Source organism: Lonchura striata, chromosome 2 (genome assembly GCF_050655825.1).
Source record: "Lonchura striata isolate lonStrDom1 chromosome 2, ASM5065582v1, whole genome shotgun sequence".
Taxonomy (NCBI): Eukaryota; Metazoa; Chordata; class Aves; order Passeriformes; family Estrildidae; genus Lonchura; species Lonchura striata.
Window position 1 is genome coordinate 2,768,018 of NC_140704.1, and position 19,546 is coordinate 2,787,563.

General features: G+C 48.5%; 2 protein-coding genes across 44 annotated transcripts in view; one reads left to right on the forward strand and one right to left on the reverse strand.

Annotated features, from left to right (window-relative positions):
• The window catches only part of OBSCN (obscurin, cytoskeletal calmodulin and titin-interacting RhoGEF), a 178,855-nt gene extending 163,723 nt beyond the window's left edge, over nucleotides 1-15,132 (forward strand). For all 43 annotated transcript variants that reach the window (XM_085562435.1, XM_085562364.1, XM_031503758.3 and 40 more), the window contains 12 exons: nucleotides 66-3,645; nucleotides 4,240-4,362; nucleotides 5,327-5,437; nucleotides 5,543-5,710; nucleotides 6,149-6,271; nucleotides 8,561-8,731; nucleotides 9,975-10,095; nucleotides 10,918-11,157; nucleotides 12,272-12,495; nucleotides 12,940-13,015; nucleotides 13,506-13,655; nucleotides 13,774-15,132. In XM_085562435.1, the coding sequence (XP_085418561.1) occupies nucleotides 66-3,645; nucleotides 4,240-4,362; nucleotides 5,327-5,437; nucleotides 5,543-5,710; nucleotides 6,149-6,271; nucleotides 8,561-8,731; nucleotides 9,975-10,095; nucleotides 10,918-11,157; nucleotides 12,272-12,495; nucleotides 12,940-13,015; nucleotides 13,506-13,655; nucleotides 13,774-13,951 (5,265 nt within the window). In that variant the 3' untranslated portion in view covers nucleotides 13,952-15,132. The remainder of the gene's footprint in view (nucleotides 1-65; nucleotides 3,646-4,239; nucleotides 4,363-5,326; nucleotides 5,438-5,542; nucleotides 5,711-6,148; nucleotides 6,272-8,560; nucleotides 8,732-9,974; nucleotides 10,096-10,917; nucleotides 11,158-12,271; nucleotides 12,496-12,939; nucleotides 13,016-13,505; nucleotides 13,656-13,773) is intronic.
• A 1,554-nt stretch (nucleotides 15,133-16,686) lies between these two features.
• On the reverse strand, nucleotides 16,687-19,493 carry CYP8B1 (cytochrome P450 family 8 subfamily B member 1). The gene has a single exon (XM_021537992.4). It carries the CDS (start codon nucleotides 18,360-18,362, stop codon nucleotides 16,833-16,835), a length of 1,530 nt encoding a protein of 509 aa, XP_021393667.3. The 5' UTR covers nucleotides 18,363-19,493; the 3' UTR covers nucleotides 16,687-16,832.
• Nucleotides 19,494-19,546: the final 53 nt, after the last annotated feature.

The following is a 19,546-nucleotide window of genomic DNA, read 5'->3' on the forward strand; positions in this document are numbered from 1 at the left end:
ATTTTGGTTTCCATACTCTGACCATGTTCCCATCTCCTGGTGCTGTGTCATGTTTTCCTCCTCAGCGCTCCCTGATGTGCTACAAATCCATCCTGGTGATGAGGTCCATCCCAGAAATCCTCGAAAGGACCCACGACAACAGCTCCCTGGCCATCTCCCGGCACCTGATTGAGGAAAGCACTTCATCCAGCACCAGTGGCTCCTCTTCGGACAACGAGAACACCAATTTCCCCAAAAAGAGGCACTTTGGCTCCACCCCCGAACTGCACTTGCCTGTATTTGATGCCCCGAGCCATCCCGAGCCTCTGAAACGTGCAAGTGAACGGGAGCACTCCAAAAGCTCCATCCCTCCAGTAAAACCCATGAGGAGGAAATATGCTTCGATGAAAGCTGAGGTGGGGGACAAATCACCCACAGAAAGCAAAGAGCTCATGGCGAGTATCTTACAGGAGAAAGAGGAGAGGCTCCTTCCCAGCCTTCGGGGAGAGCCATCCCAAAAAAGTGGTGCTGCTGCTGAGCCTTTGTCCCTGAGGGCTTCCACAGAAAGCACATCACTTGTGCATCAGAAAGAAAAACCAGACACAGCTTCATCTGAAAAGGACAGAGGTGAAGAGGCAGGGGAAGGGACAGAAAAGCCATCTGCCTGTGTCCCCAGGCAGAGTGTCATCAAAAGCACCTTCTACAGCCAAGCAACTGAGCTGCCTGCGAGGCCGCCTTCGTCTCCGGGCAGGGAGTTCAGAAGGCACCTGGACAGAGCCAGAAGGACTTTCCGGAAGGCTGGGTATTCAAAGGTGCCCCTCAGTGGCCTCCGTGAACCCCTCCTGGAGCAGTTTGAACTGGAAGAAGAAGAAGAAGAAGGAGGAGACGATCGCAAAGAAGGTCTGCTGGGGTCCTTGACCAAATCCGCGTCGTTTGACACTGCCAGGAAGCCGCCACACCCTGCCATTGCTGGTGCCAGCCGCAGCCGCTCCCTGGATGACTACAGGCTGAGAGCCTCCAGATCCTTGAGGGAACAAGGTATTTTGGAGGAGGACTGTGATGTGTTTTCCCAAGAAAGCTGCCCTGAAGGCAGTGATCACTGCGACGTTTCCGCAGCGCCTGGCAAGGGATGTTCTGCGGGCACAGCAGAGCAAGGGGACACCAGGAGAGCCAGCAAGGACTGCCCAGGAGAGAAACCCTCTCCCTCCACACACTGTGAGGGGAATGGATGCCCACCTGCCCTTATACAACGGGTAGAGGGGCTTCCAGTGTCACCTCAGAGGAGTGAGAATAGGAAGCATTTACTGAAGAAGTCAAAAGCCACTGAGATTGAGGAGGACGTTGAATGTTTGGAAGGCGAAAGCCCCATTCCAACTACCCAGTGCTCAGATGTAACAGCACCATCAGCTCCAAAATATAAGAGCATGGAGGGTAAATCTGCCTCTGGCCATGCCTCGGACTCTGCTTTTCAGGAGGGCAAAGAGTCCATTTCAACCCTCACACAGTCAGAGAGCACCCCAAAGTCATCTCCTCCGAGTAAGGGAGGTGTGTGTCTGCCCCAGGAGTCTGCTCCCACCAACACCCACCCAGATCTAACAGGTGGAAGCTTGCTTATCAAAAGGACAGCCCCAGCCCCACCTTGGAAAGACAAAAGGCAGAAACACTCAGATGAGAAGAGTTCTGCTCGTGGCACTGCTGAATCTGAACTCATGGAGCATGAGAGCTCTGCTGTTCCAACAGAACAAACAGAAACTGATTCACTTCCAGTATGTAAAGACAAAAGTGAGAAAATTCCTGGGAAAAGTGTTCCAGCAGCTACTGTCATGCTGGGCAAACAGCCAGGTACCCTCACAGGTGGTGAAGGTGTTCCTCGGAAGCTGAAGATCCACAAAGATGTGAGATCTGCTGTCCTGGAAGATGCAGAAGCAGCTGTTACAGGAATCACTCCACCATCAGCCCACGGTGGTGAAAGCCAAGCACACAAGAAGGCTCCTCCTGTTCACTTAGACACAGCTCCAGCTGTCCTGAAGGGAGAGCAGCTCGCTGTCCCCAGAATCCCACCACCAGGATCAGTGCCAGCTCTGGTCTCCCATGGAGCACAGCAGGCTCTCAGCAAGGAGAAACTCGCTGCTCTGAGGGGTAAAAGCTCAGCTGTCACAGGAGTTGTTTCCAGTTTGGGCCGTGAAGGAGCTGAGCCCCAGAAGGTTCCTGAAGGCCATGGCTCAGAGCCTGCTGCTCTGGAGAGCAGACACCCAGCCAGAGCTGCGTCCTCCCAAAGCACTGTCCTCCCTCAGGTCAGGGAGGGGGAAAATCAACTTCCAGAGGTGTCAGTTCACAGGGAGATGAGATCTGCTGTGACAGCAAGTGGAAGCCAAGCAGCTGGACAAGCTGTGGCTGCTCCTTTCCCCAAGGCTGGACATGGAGTTCTTGAGCAGCACAGGGCTGGGATTTTGGGTGGTCTGGAAAGTGGCAGCTCAGGTGCATTAACTGCTTCACAACCAGAAGTTGCTCCAGTTTCAGCCTATGAACTGGAATATGAGGAATATCCAGAGGTTTATGGTGACGGTGGAGGCATTGCCTTAGAAAGTGGAAGATGTGATGCTGGAAAATCTGTCCCACTGCTCCGCAGGGATCACAGTCAGGAGCTGTCACACCACAGATCTTCTTTTTACAGCGACGAAGAGTCTGCTGTGCTGGAGGGCTTAGTGGATGAGATGGTTTCCCTCTCTGAGGAGATGAATGTTTGGGCAGAGTCAGTTTCTGGAGAGAAGGGAAGCAGGAAGCACATTTCTCCTCACAGAGAGATGTTCTACAAAGGCAGCCAAGCACACGGGGACACCTCCTTCCCTTCTGTCCAACAGAGTGGAAGAGGGGAAGTTGCTGAGCAGGATGACCTTGCAGAACCCTACCTTGCTGTGAGTGAGGAGCCAGAAGTCCTGGAAGAGCAAGGAGCACAGACAGTTCCTCATGAATGTGAGCACCTGGAGGACTTGGCATTTGAGACTTCCCCTTCCAGCCCAGAGAGCGTTTCCTCCACAGAGAGCTTGGACACTGCAAGAAGACCCATCCACGTGCCAGTGATCAAGGACACTGGCAAACACCCAGAAGTTTCTTTGGTGAAAATCAAGGACCTGTCAGATGAGACACCCAGCCTTGGCAGCGGCCCCCAGAAATTTGACATCTCAGAAGTGGAGCCTGCCTATTTGAATTTCTCAGATTTATATGACATTGTCTATTTTCCATTTGAGTTTCTCAGCTATAAGAAGCCTTCACCCAAACCAGTTCCCAGACGGTTTATGTTCCTTGGTGAAAGGGCAAGGTCCCCTCCTGCAGGACATCTCCATAAGGATAAAAGACTGTGCATCAGGGAACAGGAAGACAAGAACAGGAAGAACCATTTGGAAATATCCAAGGATTCAAAGGTAGCTAACTTATTAGCCATGGGGAAAGGTGCAGAGAGCCATAAAGAAATGTATAGCTCCCAAAAGGACTCCAGTGGGAAGCAGAAAAGCTCCTTCCACACCAAGCCTGGACTCTTCAAGCCGTATGCAAGGTCTCATTCAGTGGAGCAGTCGGTGGAGCAGAGTCTGAAGAAGAAAGTAAAAGCTTCTGTTGCCCATATTTCAAGAATCCTAAAAGGAAAGACATCTCCTGAGCCAGAGGAAGGTAATTATTTCCCTCTATTCCTTCACAGATTTGCTGCCATAACTGGGCTCTGCTACAGCTTCTCTTTTGTTTTTCCCCCAGCATGTTTGAAGCAAATCTGGCCATGGCAAGCTCTGAAATCAGTAGTCTCCACTATCAGGTCTCTGTTACTGGCTGGCTTCAGTGCAGAGTCAGCTGGGTTAACCCACTGATGGAAGGGGCTCCAGTTCCCTGTGTGAGGTTGCACAGAAGCTGGTGATGCTGGGTGATGCTCTCCTTGCTGGGTGATGCTCTCCTTGCTGGGTGATGCTCTCCTTGCTGCAGTTGTCATCTGACCATGGTAAAACTCTCAGGTTAACATGACTGGGACCAGCTGAAGTCACCCTGGTTACTGGACATGGGGATCTGTCCTTTCTTCTCTGCCATCCCTGGATATTCCCTTTTCTTCCAGGACACTGTTCTGCTTGCAGCAGCTGTCAGACTTCCCTGTTAATCAAACTCTGGTTAATAAGGGAACCTGTGACTATTTATGTGTGAAGGCAGAACTGTCACTGCAAATAGATGCCATTGGGGGAAGGATGGCCTTGAATGACTTCTCATCCTTTCTCGCAACAGAGTTTGGTGAGCTGGGAAGTGAGGCAGCAGAAAAAGAGCTGTTAATAGGGGCTGAAGGATCTCTGAAGAGGAAATCAGCACTCCCTTCATTCAAGCTACCAAGCCTCATCCCAAAGGAGAAAGGTATTGCTGTGCCAGGAGTCATTGGTTTGTTTTACCCTCAGAGGGTGATTCAGGAAAGATTTGCTTTTTCCCTGGCAAGTTTTCCCTTGGCTTCATCAGGAGCATTTTCTGAGGTCATGTTACTGTCCCAGAATTCAGCAGAGCCCAGACAAACACTGGGAAGGGCAACTGTGGGAGGCTGGCAGCCCCTGGTCACTGTGGAGAAAACCCCTGGAGAAACACAGAAGAAAACATGAGTTCCCCCTTTCCCATGGAGATAGGAGCACATTTGATGCTCTACAAGGCCTTTTCTCCTTCAATACACATCTTTCATGTCTCCTTCTCTCTTCTTTTGTTGTTTTGATCACAGAATCATTTAGTTGGCAAAGACCTCTAAGTTTACTGAGTCCAACCATTAACCCAGCACTGCCAAAGCCACCAGTAAACCATGTCCCCAAGTGCCACACATCTAGTAGATCTCCCCAGGGATGCTGACTCCCATTCCTTGATAACATCTTCCATGAAGATATTTTCCCTAATATCCAAACTAAACCTCCCTTGGGGCAACTGGAGGCCATTTCCTCTTGTCCTTTTTGATCCCCTCATCCTTAAAATCCCATAATTCAGTTTTACCCCCACATTTAGGTTCAGCATGAGGAAAACCCTTGCTGTGACAGGGTCTCTCTCTGCTCTGAGCTGTTCTGCTGCTTTAGCTGTAACAGGGCTGAGCAATGCAGATATTCCCCATGGATTTTCCAAGATCCATCTGGACCTGTCACACTACACCCATGCGTGAACAGCGTTCCTTCACCTGTGTGCTCTGCGTCCGGGGGATTCTCCAAATGGTGGTCAAAGGAATGGGACACCATGAACCAGAAGGGTTCTTGACCCCATTAAAAATGCTTTCTGATGTCCTGCAAGGATTTGTTTTCCAGGCAAAGCTCTCCAGGCCATTCTGAACCCCCACTTTCCCTCCTCTCTGCAGCTCCATTGTTCGTTGAGGAGCTCGTGGACCAGGCTGCGGCCGCCGGACAGTGCGTGACGCTCTCGTGCCGGACAGCAGCTCAGTCCTCCCTGCACATCAGCTGGTTCAGAGGTGACACTGCCATCCCTCCAGAGAGTCCCTGCAGGCCTGTCCTGCTTTAAACACCTTGGCATTCATTTTGCTGGGTGTTCATCTCTCCCATCTCCTGCTTTGCAGATGGGATTCCTGTCCAGAGCAGCAGCCGGGTCCTCATCTCGTCCACGCTCAAACACTTCCAGCTGTTAACGATTCTCTCTGTTAATGCTGAGGATTTTGGTATTTACACCTGTGTGGCCACAAATTCTCTGGGCTCAGCATCCACCTCTTGCGTCATAAGAAAAGCAGGTGAGAGGAGTAGCTACAGAAATAGGTATTTAAGTAATTTTGTCCCCAGAAATATAACCTATCAATGCCTTAGAGGTGAGATTTCTGCACATAGATGCAGAGGAAGATCTCTCTCTTGCTGTGGCCCACAGCCTGTCCAGGGTTCATTCCCTCTTCTTCACTCTTTATTTTTTCTCCTGGATTAAGAGCCACACCAAGACAAAAATCTTAGTAGTGAGTTTAAATTAGGGATTGCTGTTGCACTAGCTGTGTGTGAATATATGTATACATAAAAAACATATGTATGTTTTCTAAATATATATAAATAATATCTGCAGCTGAGACATGCTGGGTGTAGAGTTTTGGATAAAACAAGGAATTTATCAGTGTAAAACAAGGAATTTATCAGTTAATAGTGCTGCTGTTGACACTCATAGAGTTTGTGCCTCCTCTCCACAGAGGTTCCTCCCAGCCCTCCACCCCCTGACATCGTGGACGTCTACAAGGATGGAGTGCAGGTGGTTTGGAAACCTGTGGAAACCAACACCCCCGTCCACTACACTGTCCAGTGCAAGACTGAAGGTAAAGTGCTGTCCTTATGCTTTGCAAGGAACATCTTGGTTTGTATGATCTCTTCACCAGCTGGATATTTTATTGTTGTTCAGAAACAGCCTGGTTTAACTGCCCAGTTTACAGTTAGGAATGGGATTCATACAGCTATCATTTAACCATCTAAAAGCTAGGGGTTGTGCTGGTTAAATCAACCTGGAGTTTACATATTCATACCAAGGCTTTAATAATGTGTGAATCAAAGAAGGCTGTGTGGAAGCTACAACCAAAAAGTGAGCAGCTACAGGAGAAAATGCCTGGTCTGATATGCAGCCCTGAGTAATCTGACAAAATTAGACACTAATGAAACAACATCATCCCAGGCTCAGGCTTTCTGTACAGTCTTGGAGAAAGATAATTTATCAAACAGGCAATTTATCCTCTGCTGAACAGCTGTGCTTTCTTTTTCCATTGACTATGGAAGAAGCTTAGGGCAAAGAGCCAGGACAAGATAACCAAAGTTTGACAAAACTGCATCACCCCTTTGATATTCTCTTTTGAGGCTTCATCCAGAGGCTGATGGAAGTCAGTGGATCATTTAATCATGGAATGGTTTGGGTTGGAAGGGACCTTAAAAACCATCTAATTCCAGCCCTCCTGCCCTGGGCAGGGACACCTTCCCCTATCCCAGGCTGCTCCAAGCCCTGTCCAACCTGGCCTTGGACACATCCAGGGGTCCAGGGGCAGCCACAGCTTCTCTGGGCACCTGTGCCAGGGCCTCAACACCCTCTGAATAATAAATTCTTCCTGACATCTAACCTAAGTCTCTCACAGTTTAAAGCCATTCCCACTCATCCTGTCACTATCTGCCCTTGTCAAAAGTGGATGTTTTCTTGTTTAGTTACAAAAGTTTTGTATCAAATCCCCAAGGCTGTTCTGCCTCTCTTGGGATGGATTTGCTGTTGTTATTATGAGTGTGATGTCTGATAGCAATTCCTGCTGCAGCCACACAAACACAGCCTGGATTCAGCTGCTCCATGTTCCTTCACTTAATTCTCCAAACAAACAAACAAACAAACACACAAACCCTCCCTTCTGGATTTGCATGGGCAGCAGCTTTCTGCCCTTTCCCTCTGGAGCTGGTTTGAGTCACTTTCTTTCCAACAACACTTTCTTTATCATTATTCATTTTGCCACAACTGTAGGAGAGATTTTGGGGAAGATGCAAACTCAAGTTCTTCCAATTAGGAAGAAAAATGGAGAACAGCATCTACAATTTTCCACTGTGTTCTGTGTATTTGGCAGGAATATGCAAAATCCTGCTCTCCTGAACACAGAAGGATTAAGATAATCAAGAATGAATTCCTTGTTTTATCATTTTTTTTTTTTAATGGGCTTTTCTATGCTGCTTCTGCAGATATTTTTCTCTATTTCTAAGCTGTATCTGCTCCTTCTTGCAGAAATGGCCCTCAGTTCAACCATTACCCTGTAAAATCATTGATACCTTGGGTTTGGGTGGGGAATTGCTGCTTATCCAATGGTTTGAGGCTCTTTTCCAGATTTCATTTGAATGGAAGGATGGGTTTAATCTCAGGCAGTTGCAGGGAGTTGGGTTCAGCCTTGAGCACAGCAGCAAAACAGGGGGAAGAGCATCGTGTGGGAGGAATGCTGATTAAATGTTTACTGGGGATTTTCTCCTTCCTAACTTAGTTCCAATGAATAATGAGTCCAGAGTGTACAGAACTCCAGTTCCGTGAGAAATTATCTGAGTTTTATAAAAGCTGAGTAAAACCCCCATGTTTCAAACACTGGGTTTGCTGGGATGGTCTTTGTGGATGGTTCTGTCCAGGAATCCTGCACCTCATAGTCTCAACTGGATTCAAGACAGGGCCAATAGGAAAAAAAAAAAAGTGATTTATCTTTTGTTCGGAGTTCTTGATGTATATTTCCAGTCGAGTTTGGTGGCATGAATTAGATAAAGAAAAAAAATACAGGAAAATTTCACCACTCCTCTGGAACAATATTGGCACAATTTGGAATTATGAGATAGAAACCAGCTGATTTTAGAGAAGAATGACACAGCTAGAGCCCCCAAAGTTGGTCATGGTATTGGTCATGGTAAGTGGGTTTCTACACATTCCCAGCACATAAATAAAGCTGGTAAACAAAAAACAAAAAACAAAAAACAAAAAACAAAAAAAAAAAAAAAAAAAAAAAGCAGGAAAAAACCCACAACAAAACCCCAAATCTCAAAAAACTTCCGATCAATTGTGACCATTTTCAAATGGGTCCTGATCTCTTTTCTCTCTTCCCTTGGTTAAGATGGAGAGTGGACAACTCTTGCTTCTGACATCACAGACTGCTGCTACTATGCCAGAGATCTCCCCCAGGGCTTCATCTACACCTTCAGGACAGCCTGCAGCAGCAAGGCAGGGATGGGCCCCTACAGCGACCCCTCTGCCAGAGTGAAAATCGCTGGGAAGGATCAGATGGGTAAGACCAAACACCAAGAAAACTTTGGGATTTTCCTGCATCAAACCCGCTGCATCCTTTTAGCTGAGGGGCTCAGAAGCCAAGAGCAAGAGAATCATGGACAATTCCACTTGGCTCAGGGTTGTTTTGCTTCTAAAATTAAATTATTTTCTAATTATTTTCTTGTTCTGGACACAGGGGAATAGGTATAAGCATATTGAAAACCCCAATAAGATAACATCATGTATATATAAACAGTGTGTAACTATATAAAATTTAATAACAAAACAAAAAGCTGGGAGCTGTAGATTACCTGTTAAAGACACAGTTTTGATTTGTGACTATGAGGAAATGGGTCTTGTACAATAAATGTTTTACTGGAGGCACTTATCTACTTATATAGATTTGCACTGGTGAAAACTCTGGACTTGCTGATATTATAGACTAAATCCTAAATTCAGTAGTAAACTTGTCTGTTCTGGAGTTTTCCATTGGGAATTATTGTCTTCTGTAGTGAATTTTCCAGCTGTATTTTGTCTCTGAAGTACAGAAATCTTGATTTACTGATTTTGTCACCTGATTGACTACTTTGTACTGCACACATGTTTTTAAAATTAAGAGATCCATGGCCCACAGCAAAAATATCCTCATAGCAAAAGAAATGTCCTTTCTGTAAAGAAACAGAAGGATGTTCTAGCTGGAATTTCCTCCCAATGGAGAGGATTGCTCTGCAAAAATCAGTTCACAGAGATATTTTTAACTCACCCCATGTCCTCTGCTTTCCTTTTTCTCAGGACTTCTTATCAAATCTCAATGTGTTCAGCTTTTCCAACCAAATGCTTTAAAGGGATGCTTTAGTATTTCAGGGAGTGCTTGGACACAACCACATGCCAGAACCAGAGCAACAAATTCCAGCTTCTGCTCTGAAATGCCCAACCACTAGAAATTTTTAATTTCTTGTCACTTTTTACCGTATCCTGAGGATTTTTTGTGTGGGAAAATAAGAAACAGTGGCTAAGATACCATAGCACACAACATAGAATCCATCTCATTCTGTCTGGAGTGGCCATATCAGGGAATTTTGGGGTGGACAGAGCAGAATCTGTGGCATTCCAATAGCACTGGGTGCCACAGCTGGAACACAGAGTCACCTGGAGAAAGCTCTGCTTGTCATTATTCACAGATAGCAGGGGAGGCTCAGAGAGGCTCCAGTTTCCACCCAGAGCTGTTTTCCCATGCAAACCCTGTCCCTTTCTCCCTGCAGAGCTTCGTGCTGCCACGCAGGAGTTCCCATCAGCTGCCCCTGAAGAAGAGAGTGAAATGGTCACACCTCCTGAGCCCTTCCCAACCTACCAGACCTACGCCTTCCAAACTGAGATCAAAAGGTAGAGAACCCAGCTGAGTTCTCAATGACCCAGAGGGAAATCCCACAAGTGATGGAGCAGCTCTCCTACAAAGAAAGGCTGAGAAAATCGGGGTTGTTCAGCCTGGAGAAGAGAAACTTCAGAGTGACCTAATTGCACCTTCCAGGACCTGAAGGGAGCCTACAAGAAAGATGGAGAGGGACTTTCCATAAGGGGATTTAGGGACAGGACAAGGGGATGAGGCAAAAGAGTGTAGGTTTGGATTAAATATTAGGAAAAAATTGGTCCTGTGATGCTGGGGAGGCCCTGGCACAGGCTGTCCAGAGAAGCTGTGGCTGCCCCATCCCTGGAAGTGTTTTACTACCCTTACTGTAAAAAATAACTTCTTCCTCATATCTGGTCTAAATCAACCCTCTTTTAGTTTAATACCACCCCCCCCTTGTCCTGTCACAACAGATATGCTGGGCAGGGAGGCAGCCACTTGATTTATCATGAAATGAGCCCAGGGCTAACAAAGCTTCTTGTCCTTGCTGCACCAACCTTTGCAGGCACCACTTCAGCCAGGGTGCTGAGATTCAACTTTCTCTGCCTGGAAGAAGGACACTGATTTCTATTGCCAACAGGGATGGTTCTCTTGCTCTCTCCTCTCTCTCTCCAGAGGAGTTAAGTTCTCACTCCCACAATTTAAAGTGACTGTACAGTTTAAAGACACAGGAGGATGTGCAAACTGTGACAGTAGATGCAATAACTCCCCACCAGGCACAGATGAAAAACACAGCATGGGATCCTGGATTTAAAGAACAGAAGAGGAGTTTAACATGCCTTTGTGTTCCTTTGCACCAGGGGCCGATTCAGCATCGTCCGGCAGTGCCGGGAGAAGGGGAGCGGCAAGACTTTGGCCGCTAAAATCATCCCTTACTGGCAAGAGGACAAGCAGGCTGTGCTGCTGGAGTACCAGGTGCTGAGGAAGCTCCACCACACAAACATAGCCGAGCTGAAGGGCGCCTACGTCAGCCCCCGGCACTTGGTGCTGATCCAGGAGATGTGCGTGGGGCCAGAGCTGCTCCACTCCTTGGCATTGCGGTAAGAACATGAGGGAAGGGTTTTCCAGTCAGGGCTGCTCTTGGGAGGAAGATACCTGTTGCTTTCTCCTGACAAACTGGATCTTCCCTCTCCACCTCTTCCAGTGTGCTGTCATTGCTGTCTGGGATTTGTAAGGTGCTTGTTCTGCATCTTTTGTGAGATTTAAAAAATTACTTGAGTTCCCTAGAGAGGGGCAACTCAGGGTCACCCAGTTGAGATGTTGAAAGCAGTTTACAGTGGTTGATATGAAACTCTATTGATGCCTTGAAAAGGCTGACTTAGAAGAGAGACTGGACAGAATTAAAGAATAAAGCAGGGATTTATTAGAAGGCCTCCATGGATCCACCTTGAGCAGCACCAGAGCCCAGCCAGGGCTGCACCCAAGATGACCCAAAATGGTCCCAAAATGCACGAGCGCTCCCGGGGCTCTCCCTGGGATCAGTTCTGCTCCATTGGCACCTTGGAGTTCATTGTCCCATTCCAGCTCCAGCCCAGGCAGTCCCATCCTGCTTGTTTTTCTCTCTCCAGCCCACGCTGTTTGTGCTCCTGGGCTGAGGTTTGGATCATTTGTCCTTGGTGCCCAGCTGGAGCAGGAATTGTTTTGTCTCCCTGCTCTGTGCAGAGACCTCACCATGCCCTGGTATGAAGCCCAGATGCACACATTGAAGCAGCACAGAATCTGAAAATATAAAAGCTACAACCTGAGGCATCACTATCTTCCATAATGTGGTACATGAAGGTTTCCTTACACCAACACCTGTTAACCCCAGCACCATGACAAGGAAGTCATTGTGGGTCAGGAAGATTCATTGTTTCTCACAGTGGCACAAAATGGCTCTGCTGAAATCCTGTGATTTTAAAAAGAGGGAATTGTGGGCATCAAATCTGCTTTATCTCTTTCAGCTCTACAACATCCTGTTGTTGCATCTGTAAACCTGACTCACAGGGTGGACCAGCCTCTCCACACAGAGCCGATTTGCTAGAGTTGTTTCTTCTTAACCCTCAAGGGTCTGATGGGATCAGACACCCAGGGGAGGGTGACAGTGGCTGTAGAAAGGCATTTCTGGGCATGCAGACAAGACACCTGTGTTTTCTATCCCCTTTCTCTCACCAGGACATCGTACTCGGAGGTGGAGGTCCGAGACTACCTGTGGCAGATCCTCAGTGCCACCGAGTACCTCCATGCACACAACATCCTGCACCTGGACCTCAGGTCTGAGAACATGATCATCACCGAGCCCAACCTGCTGAAACTCCTGGATTTTGGGAACGCACAGTTCTACACACCAGACAAATTTATTACCATGGACAAATGCTCGGACTATGTGGAAACCATGGGTGAGTAGAGCTCAGTCACAGCGACGTGGGGCTTATCTGCAATCTGTGATAAACAGAAAGACACAAACATTGGCCAAGGCAGCAGGTGGTCCCAGCAAGAAAAGCCTTCCAGGTGCTGCTCTCCAGGGACAGTGTGAGTTTGTGGGAGCAGTGGTGACAGTGGGTGTCCCATGCAGACCATGGGACAGAGCTCACAGCAACGCCACCCTGGCTGGCACCCATGTGTCCATTTATGCAGGGATAAAGCATTGCTGCCATCTGCCCAGAGGTTCTCATGGTTTCACTGCAGTCAGCATCCACGTGGAAGCTCCTTAACCAGCTCCCTGTCCTGGGAGCTGCCTCTTCCCTCTTGGGAAGGCAGCAAAGCATAAAAGTATTCACTGCCTTTGTGCTGCTCGCCGTGTGTTGGACAGGAGCTTGCCTCACACAGGTTTACTTTTCCAGCTCCAGAACTGCTGACAGAGCAAGGAGCCCTTCCCCAGACTGATATCTGGTCTATCGGAATCACAGCCTTCATCATGTGAGTCAGTTGATTGCTCCCTGTGCTGTTATTGGCTTTAAAATCACAGTTTCAGAGAGTTAACCTCAGCTGTGCCCCTCCTTTGGCAATGCCATGGAAAGTTGGAGGATGGAGGGGATGGGTAACCTGTGCTAGGGCTCAGTGCCCTCACAGGGAAGAATTTCTTCCCAATATCAAATCTAAAATTCTTCTCTTTTAATTTAAAACTGTTCATCCTTAGGGGAGGGCTTGGCACTACAAGCCCTTATCCAAAATCCCCCTCCAGCTCTCTTGGAGACCCTTTATGCACTGGAATGGGCTCTAAGGTGTCCCTGAAGCCTTCTCCAGGATGAACAATCCCAATTCTCTCAGTTTTTCCCCAAAGGAGAGGTGCCCCATCCCTCTCCTAACCTTGGTGGCCTCCTCTGGACTTGCTCCAACATCCTCCTCATGCTGGGAGCCCCAGAGCTGGAGGCAGCTTCATGTTTTCAATCCTCTTCTCCTGGGGCAGGTTGAGTGCCAACTACCCCATCAGCTCGGATGCGCCCTGTGAGTTCCTGAGAACAGCCAGGAAGGGAAAGCTGAAGCTGACGCGGTGCTACGCGGGTCTCTCCGGGGGAGCAGTGTCCTTCCTCCAGAGCACTCTGTGTGCAAACCCTTGGTAAGAGGCTGGCACAGCTGGGCCACATCCTGGGTATATTGCCCCTTCTCTCCATTGGCAAGGAGCCTCCCCGTGCAGCACGGATCCCTGAGTGACCCCTCACCTTCGTCTGTCCTAGGGGACGGCCGTCAGCCTCCGAGTGCCTCCAGAGCCCGTGGCTCCAGGAGACAGGTCTGGACAACAGGCAGCAGGCACTGGTCACCTTCCCCACCACCAAACTGAGGAATTTCCTCATGGAACGGGAGAAGAAGAGGGGCCTGCTGTGCTCCAAGTACGGCCTCATGATTGCACAGTGACGTGGATGTGGCGACAGGCGGGAATCGCCTCCCTGTGCCCTCCTGCACTGAGTGTTTGGTACCAAACCCTCCTGCCAAGCTGCTCTCTGCCCAACCCCTCTGTGTTTTATCCGTGTGTCCTGCCTGCCACGGGCTGTTTCTGTGTATGTGTGACTCATGGGGGAACTGGGACAGTGAAGGCAGCAAAGCCAACCGTGACCTTGTAACGTGCAGATGTTGTACCACTAAAAGACTTTGCCACTTTGAAGCTGAGTTGCTCTTCCCTGGGGAGCAGGGACACATCTACCTGGAGATGTGGCAGCAGTGTTCCTGGCAAAGGCTGAGTGTTTTAATTCTTTAAAAATCCTGAAATGTCATGTTCCTCTTTGACCTTCCTCTTTGTCCCTGCTTACCTCTGCAAAGGATGGTGTTGGCTGTGTCATTGCTTTGTACTCATAACTTCAGTGCTCCTTTGAGTTTCTCTGCAGTGATTGATGTGTCCCTCAATTTTCCATATGAGCAGCAGTAAGAGGAGGCTTTCTCAGAGCTGTGTCTGGCTGTGTTTAGAGGAAGGAGAACAGGAAAACAGTTCCTAATGCATTACAGTTCAATTGTAAAAGTGAGGCTGTTGCTCTTTCCCAACAAGTTTAATCCATATTGTTCCAAACCTGAAAGATCATGACTCCTTCTCTTGCTGAGCATGCAGAGCAGGAATTGTGACTGAGAGCAGAGGAGCTTTCCCTGTGCTGTGGAGAGCAGGCACCAACTCAGTAGATTGTCAAATTTGGAATGCTGAAGTGATATTGTCTTCACTACAGGAGAGAAACCCAAGGGCTTGGGGCCAGACTCTGTGCTCAGTTCTCTGGGAGGAGAGGAGAGTTACATGAGACAGGCAGTGCAATGACTGGATCCCATCCAATTTAACTTCTTTCACAAATCCAGTCAAGTTTTTGTTGGCACAGGCTGGTTCTTTGCTCTTGGTGGTGCACTTTGGGATGGAAAGGTCAGTGCCAGGGAAAAACCTATCTAAACATAAAAAACATAATTGTAGATTAACTCATTTGGAGCTTTCATGCTCTTCCATATATGAATTATTTTCTTTTTTGCTTCTCACAATTGCATGCATTTGAGCATGTCTGAGCTCTTTTATAGACTCAACACTGTTTGGTTAAATAAACCATTCGGATGAGCAAATAAAGCCAGATTTTTCTGTTGAATCATTGTTATTATTTTTACATCCCTTCCCCAATCCCAACCCACATTTGTGCACCACACATCCCTCACCCCTCATCTCTGACCTGAGTTCTTTATGATAACCTGTGTGTAACTCTCTACTAGCTAGGAACCACTTCCATGCAAGACATCCACATGAAAAATCCTTTTCCTAGAGTTTTGGAGGGAGGACATCACCGTCCAAATGGCTCTGTGCTACCCAGCTACCCCAAAGCATTCCTGGGCAAGGTTTGGATCTTGCATTGACCAGAATGTGAGAAGGGCTTCAGAGGAGTGAACCCGTGTATGACAAAAAAATAAGTGAGAGCTGTAGCTGGAGCATGGAAGGAGTGAAAAGATGCTGGAATTGCTAATTGAAATATCGGCTGTCGCAGTCAAGCCTTACAGGTAGTTTTTGTTTTCCTTGGTCCTGCCACAACTGCTTGATAGTTTCTGCCTGAATTTCCACCACCACCATCAGGTCAAGGCTAATGACCAGTCTGGCAGGCTGGGATAATTTGGCTTTAACATGCAGTTACAACATCACCCTGACTTTTGAAGGACAAAGCAGAATCTAGATCTGATGTTTGGACACATGTGAAAATGTTTGAGTTTCGTCCCTCGACCACAAATAATCTCCAAAGTTCAAGGTTAGTGTCAGCATTAAAATCAAACCACTGTTCTCCATACAGGAAAGGATTTGGATTAATTTCTGTAAGGGAGTGGTGGGAGTCCTAATTGTTGAAGGGTAATAAAGCAAAGCAGAGCTTTGTAGAATAAAGTTTTATCCTGCACTGATCCAGCAGATAAAAGATATGTTTGAGGGCTATAAGATCACAGTGGCTGTAGCCCATAAGGGATTGAGGTTGCTCTCCTTGGAAGCCTCACCAGATACAAGAAGAGAACCATAAATAATACAAGATTTCCCCAAGGAAATTTTTAGATATCTAGAGAGGATATTTGCTGCTGTCTGACCTTTCAGGGGTTCACCACAAGCTGATGCCATCCTGCCAATGATACTTCATGTGGAAAATAAATTATCAGGTGCAGACAAGTCTATGGACCGGTCACCTATTTGCACCCAACCAAACCTTTTCATCCCCTTACATCTCAATTTTCCTGCCCAAATGACCTAAATCCCCCTTTGATTCCTCTCCCAAACACTCTGTCCTGTGCAGTGCCAAAATGCTCTTCCCCTACACACCATAGGATCCTTGTCTCCCCTGCCTTGACACAATCCCCCTTATCTCAGGTGGTGATAAAGAGATGTTTCTGATGACACATCTCCATGGGCGCCATGCTGGGACCATGGGGATGATGCTCTGCTGGGGCAGGCCAGGGAGGAACCTGGGCAAAACCCTTCTTCCTTGGAAGCTCTGAATTTGGGTTCCCACCTGCCAATCTGACCCCGTGCTCCTCTTGGCTTCCAATGGGCTGATGGTCTTTGGGATGGGGCTGGGAGTAGCCTGGCAGGACACGTTTTGTCTCTGTGCAGATTAACCTCTATCCCATAACCAACACAACACACAGCAGCAGCACAGGAGGAGGAGGTAACAACAACAGCCATGATAAGCATTAAGCAAACAAGATCATATCAGTGGTGGCATTGCACGGATCTGATAACGACAGGATCAGACAATTTGTCCCATAGGTGACACCAGAACAAACAACACCACCAGGACTCGCCAGGTTAAAAGCGTGGCCGGTATCTGAACTGAATATCACGGACAGGCTGCATCGTCCCGAATCCCCAGCGGCTGCTGTCTATGGCTGGGGTCTCCTCCTCCTCATTGACCAGCTCCAGGTCAAAGTGACTCAGCATCAAGAACACAAACAGTTTCATTTCAGCAGTAGCAAAAAACCGCCCTGGACAAGTGGAAACTCCTGCTCCCCAAGGCATGCTGACAAATTTCAGCTTCTTCCCGTTTCGATAGAAATCTTTCCTGGTGCCGTCTGGGTTTACAAAACGGTCGTACCTAAATTTATGAGGCTCCTCATGGATTTCTGGGTTCATCTGCACTGAGATGTGTGGGAACAGAGCCACCCTGTCCCCCCTGCGGAGCGTGAACTCTGTGCCACTGCTTGTCCTCAGGGAGGTGTCCTCGAGGACAGCTCTGACCAGCATTGGGGCTGCCACCAGCCTCAGGGTCTCCTCCAGAGCACTGTCCAGCAGAGGAGTCTGGTTCAGCATGTCCCTAGTGACAGTAACTGGGGGGCTCCCTGCCTTTACTTCCTGCCCACTCTCCCTCAAGACCTTAGCCACCTCATCTCTCACAGCCTTCAGAGCCTCTGGATGCTTCAGCAGGTAGAAGAGGAGCCAGAAGGCAGAAGGGCCCGTGTTGCCTTGGGATGCCCAGAGGAGCATGAACATGAAACGATCCCGCATGTACTTGGGGATGCCATTTCCTGCCAGAAGTTGCTCTTGATCACTTATCCAGCCACTGACGTTGTCCTTCTGACAGACCTTCTTCACGGACAGCACGTTCCAAAAGTGTCTCTTCAGCCGCTCAGCCTCTCTTTTGTCCTTGGGAGGCAACAGAGCAAAGGCCAGGTGAGGGAAGAGGCGGTCGTACTTCCGAAACTCCTGGAAGAGCTGGTTGGAGTGGAGGCGATCCTGCTCTTCAGCTTTCTCCTTGTTCCCTGTCCCCTGGGGTGGCTCGCTGCCATACAGAGCCAGGTACCCAGCTCTGAAGATGATGTTGTAGCAGTAGTGGAAGAGGTTTTCCTCCTGCCACACTCTCTTCTCTCCTGAGCTCAGGTTGAAAAGCAGCAGCTTCCGAAAGCTCTCCATGGTGGCTTGTGTGAGGAGAGTGAGGCCATCTCCCATCAGGTGCTTTGTGCTTGCTGCATGAACTATGTTACGAGTGGCTTCGGTGGGCTTGTAGCCAAAAACCTGCACGACCAGCTGAGTTGCACTAGTCCTAAAGTCCAGCTTAGATCGCGACTCCTTCACGATGGTGCCAAAGCAGAAGGGATCCATCACAAAGGTGAAATAATAGCCACCGATCAGCACAGTGAAAACATCCCCGTGTTTGCTCTGCATCCTTTTGAGAAACTCTGAGCTGTCCTTTCTGAATTCCAGCAGATAGCCCAGCCAGGGAATGGTACCTTTGTCCAGGGGTGGCTCACTGGGTCTCTGTCTCCGAAACACACCCAGGACATAGAGCCCACCGAGCAGTGATGACGCCAAGGTACAGAGGAGAACCACCCAGAGCACCATGAGACCTCTGTGCCCGTCCAGGAGCTGGAACTAGAGGCAGCTTGGGGTGGGAATGTGCTTTTTATCCCCAGCCAGCAGCTGATAGGCAGATGCAGAGCTGACAGCCTCTGTCCCCATTGGCTGTGAGTGTTTGCCTCTGGCAGAGCTCTCCGGAGTGAACTAGTCCCTGGATGAACACAGATTTTTAAGGTGGAAGGTATGTTGGAATCCTGTTGGAGTATCCATGCTGTATTAGGGATGAGTTTTGGCATGAGGCAAGTTCCCTTCTCTAGGCTGCAAGGAGCTCAGATTTTGTAAGGAAAATGTTCAGAGAATCCCACTCTGTGATTTTTGCCTTTAAGACCAGGCTGTGGACACCCACTGAAAAAATGAAATCAAGAGGGGATGTTGGAAATGCTACTGGAAATGAGCACAGGATCGATGGAAGGGGGTCACAGCTGAGCTGATTTGGTCTCAAAAGCCAAGAGAAGGAAAAGTCTCTCTGACATTTTGGTGATCTCCACAGCACATGGTGTCCCAGGAGTGCTTTGCCAATGAACAAAGCACTACTGCTCTGTCTGAATGCAAAGCAAAGCAGCTGAGCTGCCCCACGAGTGGGGAGAGCTTAAGCCACTGCATTTGCTTGGCACCAGAGAAGTCCAGAGTTTCCAGATGCTCCACCCAGCCCCTGGCTGAGGAGCAGTGCCCATAGGGACCACAGCACTTCTGCTTTACCCACTTTCCCTTCTGCTTCTCAAACTCCCCTGTTACCTCCCTCCAGATGGGGTTTGGGGACAATGCCAGGGACCCCATATCCCAGCTGGCACTGCTCCTCTGGGTGCTGCCATCCTGATCTACCCAGACTGCCACCACAGCCTGTCCCAGCCACTGGTGCTTGGACCTCTTCTCGTGCAGGATGGAGAGTGACATTAACTCCCCTCTCTTTCTCACCTTTGCTCTTCCCTAGAGCATCCCATCATGAGTTTTCCACAGTCCCAAGAGCCTTCCTCTGCCTGGGATCACAATCTTCATCTTTTTAGCTTCCCAGCTGCTGTCTCTTTCCATGTTCCCTCTAGTGACCTGACCCAAGGAGTGATGGTCACATTATAGCATCAGCTAAATATTTATCCGGGCTTTGTTTTTTTTAAGGAAAGCTCCCAACCTTACCATTTTGGAAAAACACTGTAGCAATGTTGGGAAGAAAA